Source organism: Panicum virgatum, chromosome 2N (assembly GCF_016808335.1).
Source record: "Panicum virgatum strain AP13 chromosome 2N, P.virgatum_v5, whole genome shotgun sequence".
Taxonomy (NCBI): Eukaryota; Viridiplantae; Streptophyta; class Magnoliopsida; order Poales; family Poaceae; genus Panicum; species Panicum virgatum.
Window position 1 is genome coordinate 43,730,290 of NC_053146.1, and position 21,326 is coordinate 43,751,615.

Sequence of the window (21,326 nt, forward strand, 5' to 3'; positions counted from 1 at the left end):
GTTGACGCTCCTTAGCGCCCCCGATTTGTATACCGCAAGTGCACGGTTCGTGTAGCTTTTCCCTTAGAGTATTCCCCCAAGGTTTATCAGTCCACGGAACCAAAGATACAAGAAACAATCTACTAACATAGAGATTCCTTTTGTGTTGAGATGGTGAAAAACGAATCTAATCTACTAAAGATGACAAACACCGAAGGTAGCAAGAGAAAGTTAGAGATTACCAATCTAGATCACCTAGATCATGCATATGTTGTAGTTCCAGCTAGATGTAGTGAAGTAAGATAGATGTGAATCTCAATGAAAAGCATCTTTAAACTCAAAATCTCCAATCCGATCCCTCGATACCCCACCTAGTCAGTGGCAACGGCCTGTCACGAGGCCGCCCCTTTGGACGAAAGTACCCTGAAGCAAGTCGAACCCCCTTTGATAGTTCCGCCATGAACCTCTAGCCACCATGACTACAAGATCATGCTAAGCGATCTATCTCGATAATAGATCTAGGATGAAGCAAACCCAAAGAAAAGAACGAAATCGAAAGAGAGAACATGGTCGCTAAACATTCGGAATCACAAATAACTTCACCATGAATGATTGTACATCACAAGATCACAACCGGGGCCCTACCTTGATCTTGACGATCCTAGCTCCAGAATTCCGTTGTGGTCTTCCTTGCAAGGTTCCCACGTCGGCTAGGGAAGCCCCTAGACAACTAGCACGACCCTCGGCTCTCCGAGAGGTGTCCCTCTGTCTTCTCTGCTCCTTGGCGTCGTCTCCTGAATTTATCTCTCCGTGAACCTTGGGGAGGGGTCTTTAAATAGCCTCAGGAAACCCTAGGTCAAAGGGGAGGCTGAACTGCCTCAAAAAGGGGCTGGGCCGGCCGGCCCAATGGACCCAGGCCGGCCGGCCTGGCCCATTTCTTCGCCGCCTCGTGTCCTCCTTTCTCCCCAAGTCTCCTGGAGTCTTCTAGAGTATATGCCTTTCACGATTGCACCCCATTAGACGTCGTTATCTTCGAGATTTCTTCGAGGAAAAGGATAGGATGGAAAATCCTTCCTTAAATCTATCTTTTCTTTGCTTAGCCCTGAAGTATCTTGATCTTATCTTGTGGGCTTTGTCCTTTAGGCTTCATTGGAGGGTGGATGTGCACGAACGGGCCTCTAATCATCATGGCCTTCGGTCCTTTATTCGGGCTTTCGCCTTCGTCTTTCTTCGTGTTATCGCGTGATCGTGGGCCTCATCATTTCATGCTCTAAAATTGGTCAAAAACCTGCAAAAACGAAGTACCTCCAAAATATATGTGCAAACTCAAAAACGACCAATAATTGGGCCGAGGTTAGAATGGTTAGTGATTTTGATATTAAATTCATGCCATTATCAAAGTTAAACAGGGGATAAAATGGATACTTAAGGAGCGCCAACAGCCGGCTTGAATCAAAGAACCGCTCTAAACCTCGATTCCACTAGAGTTGCTCTTCACCACTCCGGTAAGGTGAGCACAAAACCTCTCACAACCAATTTCGGAACTCCTCAACAATCTTCTTGGAGGTGCTCCACGAAATCAACTCCTCCAAGCCATCTAGGGAGCGGCAACTCCTAAGAGTAACAAGTCGATGATGCTTGCTTGAAGTTTTCCTAGTGCCACAAAGCTCAAACTCTTGATGCAATGCACTAAGAGGCTCTCACACTCACAAGAATGCTATCCCTAAGCAAAGAGTGTGTGAGAGAGGGGAAGACTAACTCAAATATGTCAAGTGTGCTTTCCAAATGGCCAAGAGAAACCTCAAATGGACAGCCAATGGGTATGTATATATAGACTTCCCCTAAAAAACTAGCCGTTACATTCTGTTCTGCGAAAGCGCGGACCGTTCGCTGTTCAAAAACCGGACCATCTGCGGTTATAACCCAGCGAGTCATAGTGCAATAATTGCGTGTCAGAAGTAGCCATTACAGACCTAGCAGACCATCCGCGCCCTAGGGGCGGACCGCCCGCAGTTCAGATTTCCAACCCACCAAAGATGAAATCGTCTCTGGGCGTTTTCTCTAACTGACTGGCGGACCGTCCGCGCCCCAGGGGCGGACCGTCCGTCGTTCAACCTTCGAGCCCAACCCAACTTGCAACCTCTCTGGTCAAAAACTTCAAGTCACCTGCGGACCGTCCGCGCCCTCGGGCCGGACCGTCCGCCCATGACTTTCAGCTCCCAACTAGTTAGAAAAACGTCTCTAGACAAAATGGTTTTCTAGGGGCGGACCATCCGCCAAACAGGGCCAGACCATCCACCCTTCAAATCTTGTTCCCACCAGAGACAACCATGTCTTTGGACGATTTTGAACACAAGTGGTAGACCATCCGCCACAAATGGCCGGACTGTCCGTGCTAGGCAGACAGTTCACAAAATTTGAACCCAAGTTTTCAAACTTTCAAAACGATGTTAGCCCTCATACATGCATCTAGACATTTTGAGCAAAATAGCACTAGAGGCCCGTCAAGCACGAGTGCAAAGACCGCTCTTGATAGCACGACTATCTATCCTATAAACCCGGTCATTTTTCATCCGCTAATCACCTTATGATTGGTAAAATGCAAAAGCTCTATATTATACCTTTGCCTTGAGCCCAAGCTTTGCATATCATCTCCAACATGTTCCACAAACATGATACAACCTCATTCATCCATGGACTAACCTATGCTTATCATCTCAAATGAAATCGTTAGTCCATAAACATTGTCATTAAATACCAAAACTCGAATTAGGGGCCTAGATGCTTTCAGTTGGCACTGACTAATTATATATCCAAGTGGCAAGGTCTTTATTGCAATGGTAGTTTATTATTTTTTTGAAAAAGGGAAACTTTATTGATTTTTAGAGCAATGCATCAAGGTGATACATCGTCTTGAAATTTTTTCGGCCTCTGCCATAACAGCACACAACCTAAAAGAGTTTGTCCTTGGCACATCAAGCTGTACACACTAATGACTATCAGTCTGAAGACTAGACCGCCACTCATGTGCTCGGGCAAAAAAATCCTTAGGCACCTGCTCCAAGAAACGAGATGCCGCTAAAAGCTTGTCCTACAATATATGCCACTGAAGGATAGACCACATATGGAGCCAGTGTGTAGTCAAGTAGATAACGTGCAAAAAGGAAGATCTTTTGTTATCAAACACCACGACGTTTCTGCATCGCCAAACAGACCAACACTGGGCTACCGCGCCTAGAAGAACAAGTGGTTTAAACTCTTTGGGTATTCCATTAAGCCAGCTGCCAAACATACTAGTCATATTGCGTGGTTTAGGGATGCCCCAGGCCGCAACACCGAAGCCCATACCATACGCGTGAACCGGCAATCTAAAAACAGATGTTGAATTATTTCATTTTCATGACAGAAGCAACATTATTGGTTTCCTTGCCAGTTCCTTTTAGCTAGATTGTCCTTTGTAAGAATGACTCCTCGCCTGAGATATCAAAGAAAAAAATTTATCTTGAGTGGGTCTTTTAATTTCCATAATCTCTTATTTACGTTGGGGGCAATTTGATTGATTTGACCAAGATAATGTGATTTAACTGAAAAAACACCTGTCTGGTCTAAGTTCCATTTGAAACCCATCCCTTTCCTGGTTTAGTCTAACAGATGCCTAGCGTGATGCTAAATTGTTCCACATCACTAGCTTATTCCCAAGTAAATCTCTGCGGCAAGATAGATTAGGAATCTGTGTACTTAATACATCAACCACTGTATCTTGTTTTTCCTAACTATATTGTATAGTTGTGGATATTGGTCCCATAGAGATCTATTTTCTAGCCATGTCTTCCCAGAATCTTACTTGCGACCTTAGAAAGGCCCTGTTTGGGGGAGCTTAAGCTTCTCCAAAAGCTCTATATGGAAAAGCTCAACTTGCTTCCCTAGAAAGTTACTTTTCAAAGAAGCTAACATATCTGTTTGGGGGAGATTCTCAAAATACGCTTGTTGTGTTGACGCGGCACGCCTGCCCAAGAGGGAGCCTTGGCCGCGCCGCACAGGGGAGGTCCACCCCGTCGGCCCCGAGCTGCTGCTGTCTGGGGGCCCTGCCTCGCCGGCCTCGGGCCCTGGCCGCGCAGCTTGGGCCCTCGTTCCGGCAGCCCCGAGCCCCAGCCGCGCCACCTAGGGGGAGCTCGCCCCCACCAGCCCTGAGCTGCAGCCACGGAGCTCGGCCTTGCCGTCTCCGCTCAAGGAGTTCGCCCCCGTCGACGCCGAGCCGCGGCCAAGGAGCTCGGCCCTGCCATCTCCGCTCAGGGGAGCTCACCCCCACCGGTCCTAAGCAGCAGCCGTGTCGGAGATGGTGGCGCGGTGGAGCTCCGGCCGAGGGAGGAGTCGGGGGACGGCAGTCGGTGAGGGTCCTGGGCACGGCTGGCGGGGGAGAGCCTCGAGCACCGTGTGGAGGAGAGGGGATGGGAAAGAATGAAAGAATGGTTCGCCCATAGAAGCTCGGGAAGCTGCACGAGATGAGCTTTTCGATTGACAGTGTAAAATGAGCTTTTCCAGCTTTTGTTTTTGGGAATAGCAGACCCCGTTTGGGGAAGCTTTTGGCTTTTGGAGCTTCTTGGAGAAGCAAAAGCTCCTAGAAGCTCCTCCAAACAGGGCCAAAGTGTCGTTTGACCTTCATCAAGCTTGTCCAGAAATGTGAATCTCCGCTCTTCTAATGGTCTTGCACCAATGGCTTAGTCCCTAGATATTTATTGCGTAAGATTTGCTGCCAAGTACCGTCTGTCATTAACAGACGATATAGCCACTTGCTGAGTAAAGCTACATTTTTTAAGTTCCAAATTATGTATCCCTAGTCCTCCCTATTTCTTTGGTTGACATAGGATATCCTATTTGGCTAGCCGATATTTTCTTTTATGCTCATCGCTTTGCCAAAAAAAAATCTAGAACGAAAGTAATCCAACTTTTGCGAACCCCTTTCGGGATTTCAAAGAAGGACATCATGTACATGGATAGACTGCTAAGAACGAAATTGATAAGCGTTAGGCGCCCTCCAGTTGAAAGATTTTTACCCTTCCAGCTACTAAGGGTTTTTCAAACCGTTCTTGGATCTTCAACCAATTGCTATTAGACAAATTCCTATAGTGAATCGGAATGCCTAAATAGCGAAGTGGGAACGATCTCGGATTACATCCAAATAGTTCCATGTACCGGCTTTCGCAGCTCTTTACTTCCCCAAAGTAAAAAATTTCGCTCTTACGGAAATTAATTTTTAAACCCGATAGCTGTTCGAATGCACAAAGAATGGTCTTCATGTTATGAGCCTGCTACAAGTTATGTTCTATAAAGAGGATCGTATCATCAGCATATTGTAGAATGGACAAGCTGTCATCCACTAGATGCGGCACCACCCCCACTCAGTTGATCCGCTGCTTTTGCCCTATTAATCGTAGTTTATTTGACGATCTCAATCGCCAATGTGATATATATTACAGTTGGATAACTCACCATATATTGTAGTTCTGACATATGATAATTTGCACTGAGTTTGTAATCTACGTCGCGCAACAAATTCATATAAAGATATATATACCCGCGCATAGGGAACATATATATACCCAATTAACTGATAATATGTGATAACAAACAAATAATATAAGGTAACAAACTAATAATAGCTGGATATACAATATCTACACAGAAATTAACGTTGATGCCATGGAAGAAAATATAGTGGCTTATACCTACTTAAAATTAAAGTTAATTAAAGAGTTCGTCAGAGATGAAACAACTCATCAGATAATGATCTGCCGGCGCGGCGTCAATTGAGATGCATGGTGCTCGAGATTATCACAGCGATTAATACAATCCAGAAACTAGAGACCAAAAGATTGCGATATTACCCTGACGTACGGCTTGTGCGTGCATAAAAATAAAGGAGATGGAAGAGACAGTTTGCACACTTAGCCGCGTCGTCTGAGATCCACAAGCAACCGGCGGCCATGTTAATGATCGTTAATTGACCGGTTTGTAAAATTAGAGCTAAGCTAGCATATAATTGACCTGCTGATCAGCTAGCTAGGTTATTGCGAGCAAGATAACAGAGTACGCCTCACTACTACAAAACAGTCCTTTGTTCCAGGCACTACTACAGAAAGGCACATTTGTCCCGGGTGCAAACTACTTTTAGTCCCGGTTTTTCAACCGGGATTGCTCATCCGGGACAAATGTGACTATGGCTTTTGTCCCGGTCTCTTTTCAACCGGGATAAATGTAATTTTTCAAAATAAAAAAAAATTCAGCTCGCCAGCTCCCGAGGAGCCGGCTTCTACAAATCCAAAAATTGGACCAAAACTGCAATATTGAAATCCAGATCTAATCCACAATACATTACACATCACATATCAAGATCTAATTCACACAAGTAAGAAAGCACAAGATCTAATCCACAATACATGAGATTAATTCACAACATATGAGATTGTTTTGATTCACATCACATATAGATTCAACATCAAAATCACAAACGAAAAAAAAATAAAAAAAGAAGCACGCGGCGGCGGCAGTTCGTTGTCCCCCGCCGGCGCCTGGGACGCGCTTGCCCGCCTCCTGCCCAACGAGTGCCCCCGCCGGGACCTTGAAGCAGTTGCCCCGAGTGCCCCTCGCCGGAGCCGGCCGCTGGGCTCGTCGGAGCCGGAGCCGGAGCCTGGCTCGCCGGGCACCCGTCTGCGCCGGTGCCTGGTGGCCCGCGCCTGCGCGGGGACGCACTGGCCCGCACCCGCGCGGCGACGCAGTGGCCTGCGCCCGCGTGGCGACGCAGTGGCCCGCGCCTGAGCGGCGGCTCGCCGGGCACCCGTCTGCGCCGGTGCCTGGTGGCCCGCGCCCGCGCGGCGACGCAGTGGCCCGCGCCCGCGCGGCGACGCAGTGGCCCGCGCCTGAGCGGCGGCTCGCCGGCCGGCAGTGCCCGCGAAAGCTAAGGGAGCTGAGGGAGGGAGGGAGAGGGAGGGAGGAAGGGGATGGATCTCTCGGAGAGGAAGCAGGCGGAGGGAGAAGACTAGAAAGAGACTAATGAGAGAGAGGAGTGAGCGGTGGAGATAATAAGTGCTAGACGCACCTTTTGTCCCGGGTGGAGACTTCACCCGGGATAAAAAGTCCTCTTTAGTCTCGGGTGGAGTCATCAACCGGGAAAAAAGGCCCGCGCAGCCTTTTGTCCCGATTGGAGCCACCAACCGGGATAAAAAGCCCTCTTTTTGTCCCGGTTGGTGTCTCCAACCGGGATAAAAGGCCCTCGTCCCCCCGCTGGCCCGGCTAGCCGTTGGACCCGGGACAAAAGCCACCTATTGTCCCGGGCCCAAAGACAGCCGGGACAAATGGTCTGGAACAAAGGCCTATTCTGTAGTAGTGAGGCCATTTGTCCCTGCAGCCTTTAGGCCAGGAACAATAGGTGGCTTTTGTCCTGGGTCCAACGGCTATCCGGGCCAGCGGGGGACAGGGACCTTTTGTCCCGGTTGGAGGCACCAACCGGGACAAAAGGGTGGCCTTTTATCCCGGTTGGTGTCTCCAACCGGGACAAAAGGCCTGCGTAGCCTTTTGTCCCGGTTAGAGCCACCAACCGGGATAAAAGGCTCCCCTTTTGTCCCGGTTGGTGTCTCCAACCGGGACAAAACTCCTTGGCCCCCTTATCCCCTTCCCTCTCCGCCCGCCCGAGCCATTCAGCTCACTTGTTCTTGCTGTTTTTGGCTCGGGAGAGAGGAGTTTTTACTCATTTCTTCACCATATTTATGAAGATCTTTGATTCCCCGTCCATCCATCGGCGCTAAAGGTTTGGGGCTTGTTTTTCTCTTCTTTCTTGGTTTGTATAGCTCATTTCATGCTTTAGAAATAGAGAAAATGTGTAGCTAGCTCATTTCTTGGACATTTAGATTGCATATGTAGGTGTGATTTTCTTTTGGATTTAGATGAGTATGTGGATAGTAGAAATTTTTAGAATGAGTGTAGACACTCCATGTGATGTACTTGTATATATGACCATATTGTGGATAGTTGATCTTTGTATTCATGAATGAATTAATGAAATGAGTATATTAGAATTTTTTGTATTATGAATGAATTATTTTGACACTCTAGTGATGTATTTATTCAGGCTCACATTGAAACCATCTAGAAGCTAAAAAAATCTTTATTTCGAAACAAGTATACGTCGTTAATCTCCATCCAACGGTGATGGCACTATCTTTCGGGGATACACGATGCGTTATAAGGACGTCGCGAATCGGCTGGTCGCATCACCAGAACTTCCTATTGATAAGAAGACAGCATTTGATGCAGTCAGCATGGCCGTTGTTGTACTTAGAGAATATCAACGAGCACGCTGCATGTGCCAAGTGCTGTGCCTATTAATCGTAAATGTTGGTGCTGCGACTGACCGATTTGTGCCATCCTTGTACCGGTCGGAGCACGGCGGCGCTAATGGTGGTCGGGTGGTGGTGCTCTGGGGTTTGGGGTTGAGAAATCGGCAAACGAACGAAGGGAACGGGTTGCGGGGCTATTTGTAGTGCTCATGCACGTGCGAGAACGAGGGCCGGGGCTCTGCAGCGAGCTCGCCACCGCGACGGCGATGTGGCGGCCGCTGGGCGCGGCCAGGACGGCGTGGCGAGGGAAGGGAGCTCCAGCGCGCGAGGAGGTAGGTCCAGGGGTTTGTGGGGCGCCACGTGAGGCGGCAGTGAAGCAGGAGGTGGCCGGACCGGCCCTGAGCGGCGGGCGGCGGCACTGAACAGCGGTGGGGGTGAAACAGAGAAGCAGGCAAGAGGAAGAAGAAGGTGGACTGAGTTGCAAATTCAGAAAATTCCAGGGACCCAGCTGTAAAATAAAAATAACTTTTAATCTAGGGCTCAAATGAAAAAGTGCCCAACATGAAAGTTGTTCAATTTTTCAAGATCTACAACTTTAATGTTGTGCAAAATTTGATTTGACAAAAGATTGAAGAGCTATTTTGAAAACATAAGAAGGATTTTTAATTCAAAGGACTTTTGTCTTTTCCAAGGCAATTTACACTAGGCTGAAATGTAAATTTTGCTGCCAAATAATGATTACACTACATTTTACAAATAAACCCTCCACAAATGCTATAATCACACATCATATTCAAATAAAACTATACAGTTGACCTTAGAACAATTCATAATTGCACAAAGGTCCTTAAAGTTTTAAAATAGGCCCTTGCTCAAACAATTTCACACATAAAGCACAGGAAATAAATGTAGTTTTATTATGCAGACACCTAGGATGTCACAGTTGGGACAAAAAGTGTGCGCCAGCCACGTGGCACTGGCAGCACCTTTTGTCACGGTTGGTTTTACCAACCGGGACAAAATGTAGCCTTTTGTCCCGGTTGCCAGACCAGGGACAAAAGGCCCCCCCTTTTGTCCTGGCCTGGCATTCCCGGTTGGGAAACCGGGACAACAAGGGTTTCCCAACCGGGACAAATTAGCGTTTCTTTAGTAGTGCCTATTAATAGAGCGGCTAGCATATAACAGCCCTAGTTTACCAAGTTTGTTGCATTTTCTCTTTCCATGTGGTTTCTCCGCATACGAACAAATGCCACAGTAACTAATTTTAGTGACCCTCAACTGATCCTAAATTCCTAATCCTGCATGTACTAATTAATATTAACCTTGCCTGCAATGGGACTACACTAGTACAGATTCAACCTTTTGTCCCGGTTCCAAGCAAAATCTCTTTAGTCCTAGTTTTAGGACTACGAGTTCGGTATCAAAGACCTCGATCTTTAGTATCCGTGACTTCTTACCTCGTGCATAGCTTTCTTACCACTCTACTTACACAACCCATGTGACACTATACTTGGACTGCTTTCGTTATAAAACAACCCATGGCACCCCTTTAATCCCGGTTAGTGTCACCAACCAGGATAAAAAATCATTTATTTAGTCCCAGTTGGAGTCTCCAATTGAGACTAAATGGTGACCTTTAGTACTAGATTGTAACACTAACCGAAACTAAAAATAAACATTTAGTTCCGGTTGGAGGCTCTAACCGGAACTAAATAGCCCTTTGGTCTCCTAACCATTGGAACCAGAACTAATATTCATATTTGTCCCAGGTCTAATACATACCGGCCGGGGTAAATGTAGAGGATCAAAAACCCTTTTCCGTACTAGTGCCATTTCATCCACCCGAAGATATATATAGTTCCGGTTATATGCTACTACTACCCGAAGATACAAATAGTCAGGGTGCTGTTTGCCGGCGGCTTTACGACAACGTTCGCTACACTGATTAAGTGGTTAAACATGTGTGCACAGTCATCCTTTCTTATTATTATCACATATTCATATTCACAGTGATTATTCGCTGTCAAGTCCAGATTTATTCAGGTACGGTTTGTTGATATTACGTGATGGAACGTGAGATGTTGCTTTCACGGACACTATTTCGGATGAGGTTTTCAGTGTTTTTTTAATCGTGCCCGCGTCTGAACATGCAACCTTTTTTTGCCCTTTCAATTGGTGACAGCCGTGCAAATCGATTGAGGTGGGGGTCGTGCTTGTACTTGGTATTTAGCTAGGGTTTAGAGAATGCATGGGAAAGGAGCCTTATTCTCTGCTGGCTAATTTGTTCGTCTGGAGCCAGCTGGATAAACAGATCGATCATCACAGTTTTCAGATGGCCGACAGGGCTAGTTGCCTTTATCGACGTCTTGTGGTGGGTTGAGAAAACGAGAAAAATGTTGTATGATCAAGAAGGTGCCCCACCACAATATATATCTGGATTTGACATAGAGGAATTGGTTATATATATATCTTTGTGGCACAAAGCTATATCCTGGCTGTCGAAGAAAATACTGAAGAAAGTTGTTTTCCAAATGGGAAGCATGCATATTAAAAAAAGGAGGTCCAAAATAAAATATGGAGCCCATCTTTTATTGAATGGCGCACCGAAATTAGTGTAATCATGATTAACCCGACCAGAATTAATGGAACAAAGATCCGTTTCGAAGCATCAAGGAAGGATCTGCAACTCTACTGAAAATGTGGTGTCGACTAACTGCGTATGGTTCAGCTGGTATATTTTGTTGTGGTGGAACCTAACCTTCCATGTGGTGTTCTAGACTCGGTACCAATACTCGTATTTTTTTTAATTTATTATGAGATTTGACTGGCGTTATTTTCGTTAATTTCGAGATTTGCTGATTCAATAATCTTTCAAGGTGCATATTAACATCCCTTAAGTGTTTCGGAAAAGTTCCTCTAATTTTTTTAGTTGAACAATCAGGATGCATGTGCACACATATGGACTCCTAGTTGTGAGCGCACTGCCAGGAAAGAAAATGCACGGCTCACATGACGACCTAGATCAAGATGGCGCTTTTATGGATGAATCTGTACCAAGTCTTAAAGAAACACGCCACCGGATACTGATTGCCCACACTAAACCGTACCAGGACGCTCTCTCCCAGCTGATCCTTATCTCCTACTAGTTGACTAGCTGGTAGATGGGCAAACCAAACCAAGCACTCGAGCAAGCCCGGCCGCGTGCAGATCGTAGGAGCATGGACTCTGTTGGAGATATATTTTATGCTGGGGCCGGCGGCTGCTACGGCCGTGTCAGGCGAATCCACTACTACATAAATATTTTGTAAGAGCGGGTAAATTTATATTCGTAGAAACGAGTGCAGTACCCGTGCCTACCCCCACAGCTAAAAATGATGTCCGTAGGGGCAAGTAAGGCGCCCGTCCTTACAAATAAATTCCCAGGTTTATCACCCGCCCCTACTAACCAATATAAAAATTAAAAAAGCCACGCCGGCCGTCCAGACCGCTGCCGCTCGCGCCAGGCCGGCCGCTCGTCGACGCCGCCGCGCTCGTGCCAGGCCGCCGCTCGTCGACGCCGCTGCCGCTCGTCCAGGCCGCCGCTCGTCCAGGCGGCCGCCGTTCGCGCCAGGCCGCCGCTCGTCCACGCAGCCGCTTGTCGACGCCCGCGCTCGCGCCCGCCCGCCGCGCTCGACGGGGCCGGCGCCCGCAGCGCTCGCCGGCCATAGGTCCTGCTGGGGCGCGCCGGCCGTGGCGCCCGCCGGCCATAGGTCCTGCTGCTTGCCCGCAGCGCTCGCCGGCCGCGGTGCCCGCCGCGCTCTACGGAGCAGTAGGGGAGGAGAGAGAGGGGAGGAGTGAGAGGATAAGGGAGGAGGAGGTATGCCTGTCGTGCATCACTGCGTTCGGCTTGTTGCTCCAGCTCCAGCCCAATAGTATTTTTCTCTCACACCACTCCAGCTCCAGCAAGCCGAAAAGTATTTTTCTCTCACACCACTTCAGCTCCAGCCTCCAACTCCAGCCTGCCCAACGCAGTGATGATGGAGATGGAGAGTTCGAGAGATAAGGACGAGGAGGGACGAGAGAGAGGAGAAAGACGTGGTTGCTACTGCCTCGTGCTTGCTGCTGCGGTATTTTTAAGTCCGCGCATCTGGTTCAACTTTTGTAGAGGTGGCTGATGCCACCAGCCGTCCCTAGAAATCATAGCTCTATTTTCAGAGGTGGGTGGTGCAGTCACCCGCCCCTAAAGATGTATTTCTAAGGGCAGACGAAATGCTACAGTACCCAACTCCTATTGTAGGAGGTACATTTGCACCTGCTCCTGGGAAAAAAATCCACTGTCGCAACGGGAACTTACGGATGGCAACGGATCGGGTGTGGGCCTTGGGGTTAAAATCCACTGTCGATAAGATCCGCGTTACTTGATCACGCCTGTCCTTAGGTGAAATTATAGATGTCTATCCGGGCCACCCGGCCCGACCCGGGCCCGGTCACCTCTGGGCCGTGCCTAGCCTGGCCCGATGCCTTAGTGGGCCGTGCCGGGTCAGCCCACGGGCCGAATTCGTGCCGTGCTGGCCCGGGAAGCACGAGAGCTTTCTCGTGCCCGTGCCGCCGCACGCTGCCCGCCGCTATCCTCAGCCGCTGCCGCGCCCACCGGCCGCCGCCGTCCTGGATCTAGAAGCCCCGTGCCGCCCTGGCCGTCCTGGATCTAGGAGCGGCGGCTTGCTCGTCACGGGGAGCCGCACCACCGATGGAGGTCGGAGAGGAGGGGAGCGCCGGTTGCCGGAGGTCGGAGAGGAGTGGAGGCGCGCCGGAGGTCGGAGAGGAGGGGGCGACGCCACCACATCGGAGAGGGAGGCGCGCGTTGGCCAGAGAGGGGGGCGGCGCAGGGAGAGAGGCGCGCGTTGACCGAGCGTGAGCCAGAGCCCAGTGCGGAGGCCGGCGGGGGCGGTGTCGAGCCGTCCACGACGGGGCGAGGGAGCGCAGGCCGAAGGGGGCCGCCTCGACGGTGTGGTGAGGGAGCAGAGCTGCGGTGCGGAGGCGGGCAGGCGGCGAAGGTGGAAAGGCGGCGACCGAGTGGGAAAATGGGAGCTAGGGTTCGAGAGCGAGGGTCGGGGGGATTGGGGGTGGGGGACTGGGCCACTAGGGGCGCGCGGCTGGCTGTGGGCTGGCCGGCTGGGCTCTATTATTGGAGTTAGCGGGCCGCTACCGGGCCAGCCTGCTAACTCCGTGCCGGGCCGTGCCAGCCCACGGGCTGGGGTGACAGCCCAAGCCCGGGCACGGAGAGCGGGCCGGGCCAGCCCGGGCACAGATTGGATCGGGACGGGCCGTGTTTGGGCCGGGCCAAATTGGCCGTGCTTCGGATGGGCTAACGGGCTGCGGGCTGCATGGACATCTATAGGTGAAATATCACACCCGAACCTACAGCTACAAGTTGCACGCTGAATTTCGGGTCACTCGCGGATGTATTAATAGTACAATAATTACTATAATCATATGATAAGATATCAATACTTTTGCATACAAATTGTTAAGTAAGCTAAAAAAAACCAACATAACTTATAGCAACGAAAAATGATAATATGCACGGTAATGCTTACACGACTATGAAATTTTGTTGAAGTTGTTCAATTGTAGGCAACTCTGGATCTAGATTTGTAGGAGAAAATCTTACACAAAACCTTTATTACAAGCCCCGGCACCCGTGGGTGAAAAGGAAGACTCATGCTGACCCGTAAATTAATAACTCGGCCCCGACTCGCAATACTTGCGAGTGCGTTTTTGCAACCGAATGCGCACCCTAACGGATGCGGCGCTTGCTGGTTTGACTTCCATCCCTAACTCCTCTTCTATCCTCCGTTACTTCTTACTCACTCGGTTCTTTTTTATATGATACTGTTGACTTTTTTCTTCAACTTTGACCAACATTATTTGATTAATTAGTTAGTTAAATGAAGTGAAATGAGTACTTTTACGTCTATTATCAAAAATCTCTTGAATCTAACTTGAAGATTTGGCTATTTGTAGAAAAGACGAATAATCAAACGATGAAAAAAAGTCAACGGTGTCATATAAAAAAGAACGGAGGGAGTAGTTGATTTAAGTAGGATTTACCCTTTAACAAGTGGACTTATTTTTATGTAACATATTTAAATTGTTAGTTAATTAAGATCATAAATTTTCAACCGCCTCTGCTGGTTCACTCAGGAGTTGTTTGGTTCCAGTGACTTTTTTTAAGTCCCTGTGACTTTTTAGTATTTAGAAGTATTAAATAAATATTAATTATAAAACTAACTGCAGAACCCTGGGGTTAAACTGCGAAACGAATCTAATGAGGTATCTTAATCTATAATTAGCGAATGGTTACTGTATCATCACTGTAGCAAATTATGAATTAATTAGACTCATTAAATTCGTCTCGCGAAAAATCACTCAGCTGTCAAAAACCATTTATAAACAAATTTTATTTAATACTATAAAATAATAATATTCTTTTTGATGTGATAGGGATTTTTGAAAAAAAATTGGTTCCAAATAGGGCCTCAGATGTCTCCTTCCTTGTTCCTACTTCCTACTCGCAGCCAGGGTTAAATTTTTCGGTCGAATTTCGCCGAAATTCGGTGTTTTTTTTCGTTTTCGCTAGTTACCGGGAAGAGAAATTTTGGTATTTTTCGCCATTTTTCGTTTTCAAATTTAAAAATTCAAAAATATTTATAAAAAATTCGAAAAAAATATGATAAAAAACTAGGTGTTCTTCTGAGCAAATAGGACTAGAACACACTCAAATCTAAAATCATTTGCTAGGCTAAAATTACATTTTAGTTGAAAAACAAGGTTATTTGTAGTCTAATGAGGTAGAATTTATAGTTTTTTAGTATCCGACGCAGCTTGGCATTTCTCCAGACCCCTCCTCGCTCTATACAAATTACATTTTAGGAATTCTCTATACAAATTGAATCAAAAAAAAATTCAAACACTGTTACATGAATTGATAACCAATTCAAATCATGTTTGTCCTGGATTTAAAACAACTTTCAATTGGATCAACCAATGTCCCTGAAATTTAATAGGCATATCCGCAATAACAAGAATAATAAAAGTCTAGTTGAGACCTAAGAGAGAAAATGGAAGTTGTCACATGAAATGGCAAGACTTTTAATTGGTAGTTTTTGAAATAATTAAATAACTTTCAAACCATTGCTCAAATGAAAAAGTTTCTGAAACAAAAGTTGTAGATCTCGAAAAACTGAACAAAGTTGGTATTCAAAAGTTTTTCATTTGACCTCCGAAACAGTACGAAAATCACAACGGACATCATTTTCCGGTCGAAATCACCGAAATTTCGGTCGAAATCACCGAAATTTCGGTCGGAATTCACCGAAATTTCGTTTTTTGAATTTGAATTCTCTTTTCGTTTGGAATTAGCGAAATTCGGCGAAATTTCGGCCGAAATTTCGTTTTCGGGAGTTGGCGGGATTCGGTAGAAAAACGAAAAGGTGAACCCTGCTCGCAGCTAGTTCTCCGGCCCGGCCGCCCGGCCAAGCTCTCTCCCGACGGCCCAGCCCTGCGCCCCTGCCCCGACGCGCCGGAGCCCCGTTGGCTTGCTGCCCGCGGCGACAGCTGGGCCTCGGCACGTGCCGCGCCGGACACGTCGTCGGGCGCACGTGCGCCCCGCCCCCGATCTCATCCGACGCGGATATTTTCCTCCCCCCTACCCCGCGCGCGCGCGCCGCCGTCCGACAACCGCCCGAATGCGATCCGACGGCGGGGGCTGGGCCGCCCGCGCCCGGGAAGTGGATAGGGCTCCGCGGAGGGTGGGGGCGGCGTGTGGTCCCCCCTTCCGCCTCGCCTCGGCAGATAAGGCTGTGGGAACTCACGCTTCCAGCTAGCTCCTGTACTGTGCTGCCGCGCTGCCTGCGCCCCAGCTCCAGCCCCCCGGCCGCGGGTCTTCTTCCCAACGGCCCCCCTGAGGTTTCCGCTAATCGCAGCCCGAGCGCTGCCGGGCTAGGATCCTCTGCAGACTGCAGCTGTGCGGTGCAGTCGTCGTTGTTCGTCTAGCTTCGTAGATCGACGCCGGCGACAACGTACGCAGGCACGCCATTGGCAGCCAGGCCGGCGGGATTGCAAAAGCATCGGCTGGACGGGGGTTTCCTTTTCCCTCGAGGAAAAAGTCGTTCTCAAAGTCAAAAGATTGTACAGGCAGGAACGGAACCGAGGCCCCGAGACGGAGGCACGGGATACCAAGGCTCAGAGCCCGTGTCTCGCAAGCAACGCTTCCGTACTCCACAAACTAGAGGGAGGATAAACCCCCGCCCGCCCATGGTTGGATTGGGTTGGGTTCGATCCGCCACACGCTTTGCTCGTGACCTCTCCGAACGATCAGCTAGCTAGCTAGCTGCACGGTAGGGGCGGCGGCGGCGAGCGCTAGGACGGCAGGCGAAGGTCGCCGTAAGAAGGAAATTATTGAAAGCGCAGGGGGTGGTTGCTGCAAAACCGGCGACGCGATTATTATTATTATTAGTCGGGAGCTGTCTGTCACTCTGCTGCTCCCCTCCTCCCGTCCATCCGCCGCGGGGAGCTCAGCTCCAGCTCGTCACGCTGCTCCGCTCGGCCGGCCGGGCGCGGGTGCCAACGGGAAGCCGCGGCCTTAAAAAAAGGGAAGGGTACCCAGCTTGCCCAAGCTTATCACATCTCCCTCCGGCTGCTCTCGCTCGCTACTCTTGTGCTACTTAAACAAACAGCTCTTGCGATCCGCAAGGGCCAGCGGCCAGCACCCCCGCACGCGACCCCAAGCCAGGAATCGCTTCCCACCCAGCGCGGCCACCAGCAGCAGCAAGCACCGCACCGCTCTGCTCTCTCCCTGTCGGCAACGGCAAATCCGGCCTCCCTCCCTCCCGCTCGCTCGCTCGCAGTCCCCCTCCCTGTCGGCAACGGCAAATCTGGTTCGTGATCCGGCGCGCGGGGATGGTGTCGAGATCCTACTCCAACCTCCTGGAGCTCGCCTCCGGGGGCGGCGGGGGCGGGGAGCCGCTGCCGTCGCTGGGGCGCCGCCGGGTGCCGCGCGTCGTCACGGCGCCCGGCATTGTGCCGGGCCTCGACGCCTCCGACGACGACGACGACGCCTCCGACCGCTCCTCCCACGCGCCGCGGGAGCGCGTCATCATCGTCGCCAACCAGCTCCCCGTGCGCGCCGCGCACCGCGCGGGCGGCGCCGGTTGGGACTTCGCGTGGGACGAGGACAGCCTCCTGCTGCAGGTCAAGGACAGCCTCCGCGCGCACCACGGCCGCGGGGACGTCGAGTTCGTCTACGTCGGCGGCCTCCGCGACGACGTGCCCCCCGCCGAGCACGACCAGGTCGCGCACGAGCTCCTCGAGGGGTTCCGCTGCGTGCCCACCTTCCTGCCCGCCGACCTCCGCTCCAGGTTCTACCACGGCTTCTGCAAGCAGCAGCTCTGGCCACTGTTCCATTACATGCTGCCACTGTCGCCGGAGCTCGGCGGACGCTTCGACCGCCTGCTCTGGCAGGCCTACGTCTCCGTCAACAAGATCTTCGCGGACAAGATCCTTGAGGTGATCAGCCCCGACGAGGACTTTGTGTGGGTGCACGATTACCACCTCATGGTGCTGCCCACATTCCTGCGCAAGCGCTTCAACCGGGTCAAGCTCGGCTTCTTCCTGCACAGCCCGTTCCCCTCCTCGGAGATCTACAAGACCCTGCCTGTGCGTGAGGAGCTGCTCCGGTCGCTGCTCAATGCCGATCTGATTGGGTTCCACACCTTTGACTATGCCAGACACTTCCTGTCGTGCTGCAGCAGGATGCTCGGGCTCAAGTACGAGTCGCAGAGGGGCTACATTGCACTGGAGTACTATGGACGAACAGTCACAATCAAGATCTTGCCAGTGGGGGTTCACTTGGAGCAGTTACAGTCAGTCCTTAATCTTCCAGAGACTGGAGTCAAGGTGGCTGAGCTTCTGAAGCAGTTCAATCATCGGAGCCGGCTGCTGTTGCTTGGTGTTGATGATATGGATATCTTCAAAGGAATTAGCTTGAAGCTTTTGGCGTTTGAGCAGCTGCTGATGCAGCATCCAAAGTGGCGGGGAAGGGTGGTGCTGGTTCAGATTGCCAATCCGGCAAGGGGGAAGGGAAAGGATGTGAAAGAGGTACAGGAAGAGAGCGATGCAATGGTAAAGCGCATCAATGATGCATTCGGGCAGCCAGATTACCAGCCTGTTATACTGATTGATAAGCCACTGCGGTTCTATGAGAGGATGGCATATTATGTTGTTGCCGAGTGCTGCTTGGTTACTGCAGTGAGAGATGGCATGAATCTTATCCCGTATGAGTACATTATTGCTCGACAAGGGAATGAGATGATCGACAGGATCCTAGGTCTTGGCCCATCTTCAAGGAAGAAGAGCATGCTTGTTGTCTCAGAGTTCATCGGATGCTCGCCCTCCCTAAGCGGCGCGATCCGGGTGAACCCTTGGAACATTGATTCAGTGGCTGATGCGATGGACTCTGCATTGGAGATGCCAGAAGGGGAGAAGGTCTTGAGACACGAGAAGCATCATAGATATGTGAGCACACACGATGTTAGCTATTGGGCGAACAGCTTCCTGCAAGATCTTGAGAGGACTTGTCTCGACCACAACAGGAGGCGTTGCTGGGGCATAGGATTCGGGCTAAAGTTCAGGGTTGTAGCCCTTGACCCAAACTTCAAGAAGCTTGCAGTTGAGCACTTGGTCTCGGCCTACCGGAGGACAACAAAGCGCATCATTCTCTTGGACTATGATGGGACCCTGATGCCGCAGACTTCGTTTGGTAAGAGTCCTACCTCAAGGACGATAGACATGTTGAACAGCCTTTGCCGTGACAAGAACAACATGGTCTTCCTTGTGAGCACAAAGAGTCGGACGACTTTAAGCGAGTGGTTCTCACCATGCGAGAACTTGGGACTAGCAGCTGAACATGGCTACTTTCTCAGGTAATTTGGAATCACTTCCTGCAATTTCCTAGCAATTTAATCCTCATGTAAACTGACTTTGCAATGCACATTTATCTGGTACTGAAAACACCAATGCTGCTGATGGGTGTAGGCTGAGAAGAGATGCAGAATGGGAGGAGTGTGTCACGGTGATAGACTGCAGCTGGAAGCAAATTGCAGAGCCTGTGATGAAGACCTACACAGAGACGACAGACGGGTCAACAATTGAGGACAAGGAGACTGCAATTGTTTGGAGCTATGAGGATGCTGATCCAGATTTTGGCTCCTGCCAGGCCAAAGAGCTCCACGACCATCTGGAGAGTGTCCTCTCAAACGAGCCGGTGTCGGTGAAAGCTGGCTTGAACCATGTTGAGGTGAAGCCACAGGTAAGCTTGCTGCTGCACACAACAGCAACAGTTACCGTCTAAACATGCAGTTACCTCTGCCTGTGTCAATTCACTCCCTACAGTATTACTGAAAATGCCAACCCGTGCACTTGCATGTTTTCTGCAGGGCGTGAGCAAGGGCCTGGTGGCGAAGCGGATCTTGTCGACGATGCAGGAGCGTGGTGACCTGCCGGACTTCATCCTGTGCGTGGGCGACGACCGGTCCGACGAGGACATGTTCGAGGTGATCACCACGGCGGCGGCGCGGGGCCCCTCCTCCCTGCACCCGGAGGCGGAGGTGTTCGCGTGCACGGTGGGGCGCAAGCCCAGCAAGGCCAAGTACTACCTGGACGACCCCGCGGACATCGTGCGCCTCATCCAGGGCCTCGCCAACGTCTCCAACGACCAGGCGTCGCACGGCGGCAGCGGCGCGACCCTGCCCGACGATGCCGCAGCGGCCGCCGCCACCGTCCTGAGGTGACACCGCACCTGCCCGCCCGCGCGCAGTTAAGCTCAAGTAGGCGGTATGAGAGACCGACCTCTCGGAAGGGGGAGGGAGCATCGCTCGGTCGTTGGTCCCAGATGTGTACATTGTTCTAGGAACGAACTCGCGCAAGTGCGTGCTGTGCTTGCGAGTGCGCTGCTTCGTCGAACTGTCAGCCGATGTGTACATAAACTCCTCCAGATCATCTCCATCGACAGCGTCGAGTTCTCGTCAGGTTCGTGTCGCGCTCGGGCTCCCAGTCACCCCGTTCGGCTGGTGGACAGCCTCCAGCCTCTACAGTATTTTCCTCTCACACAACTCCAGCTCCAGCCACCAGTCAGACAACAGTGTTTTTCTCTCACACAACTCCAGCTCCAGCCTCCAGCTCCAGCCTGCCGAACAGGGTGAGTGTCACCGACCCGTACTGCATCTGGCATCGTTCACGCTAGTCGCGTAGTGGAGGCGTCAATGATTTCGATCCCATTCCCTTTGCGAAGGATCATGTTGTGGATGAGGCTTTTTTGTAGCCCTGCGGCAAATGATGGCAAGCAACAACAGTGGAGTGGAGGTGCGCGGTGGTTGCATTGCACTTGCTGACCTGCACGGCAACGGCACAGTTGGGGCAAGCAAGCCTTATCCTCGGGCCCGATCGTGCCGGCCGGTAGGATAAGGCTTCCGCCCGGCGCCATCACGCCTGCCGTGTTCGGCAAAGGGGATAAGGGGAGACTCCCGGCCCTCGCGGTCTGGGTGGATCGGCGCGGGGTGCGTCTCGTCGCGGGTGGCCGGTTGCCGTCCTGGCCCGGACACCGGCGTCCTGCCTCGGACGGGAGGGCGAGGAGGGGGGGTACAGTGGGCACGGCCGGTGCTGGAGTGGAGTGTGGCCGCACGCCAGAACACGCTGGCGGCCAGACAAGGCCAGGGGCGGCTCGTTCCCTGCTGCTTGCCTGCTTGGAACCGCTCCTCTTACGGGTGCAGACACTGGCTTCGCGGCACGACCACGAGGGGCTACGGCGATCCAAGCAAGGCTTGTTCGTTTGGCATCGCCGCCGGCGGCGGCTTGTCGTCCTCGGGGTCGTGGGCGATGACGCGCGCGGTGGCGTGAGCACGCACGCGGGGAGCGACGTCGCCCGCGGCGGGGGTCGTCGCGCGCGTCGCGCTCGCGCCGAGCCGACGTGCCCGCCCC

The 21,326-nt window shown here is 51.0% G+C and overlaps 1 protein-coding gene across 1 annotated transcript; it reads left to right on the top strand.

Annotated features, from left to right (window-relative positions):
* The first annotated feature begins 16,837 nt into the window (after positions 1–16,837).
* LOC120660600 (alpha,alpha-trehalose-phosphate synthase [UDP-forming] 6-like) lies at positions 16,838–20,377 on the top strand. The gene is made up of 3 exons (XM_039939186.1): positions 16,838–19,273; positions 19,386–19,659; positions 19,787–20,377. The coding sequence occupies exons 1-3, from the start codon at positions 17,253–17,255 to the stop codon at positions 20,138–20,140; spliced, it is 2,649 nt and encodes an 882-aa protein (XP_039795120.1). The 5' UTR covers positions 16,838–17,252; the 3' UTR covers positions 20,141–20,377.
* The last annotated feature ends 949 nt before the right edge of the window (positions 20,378–21,326 follow it).

Coding starts and splice junctions, on each gene's coding strand:
- LOC120660600 (XM_039939186.1), top strand. CDS start 17,253: ATGGTGTCGAGATCCTACTCCAACCTCCTGGAGCTCGCCTCCGGGGGC. Junction 19,274..19,385: donor GAACATGGCTACTTTCTCAG/GTAATTTGGAAT, acceptor TGATGGGTGTAG/GCTGAGAAGAGATGCAGAAT. Junction 19,660..19,786: donor ATGTTGAGGTGAAGCCACAG/GTAAGCTTGCTG, acceptor TGTTTTCTGCAG/GGCGTGAGCAAGGGCCTGGT.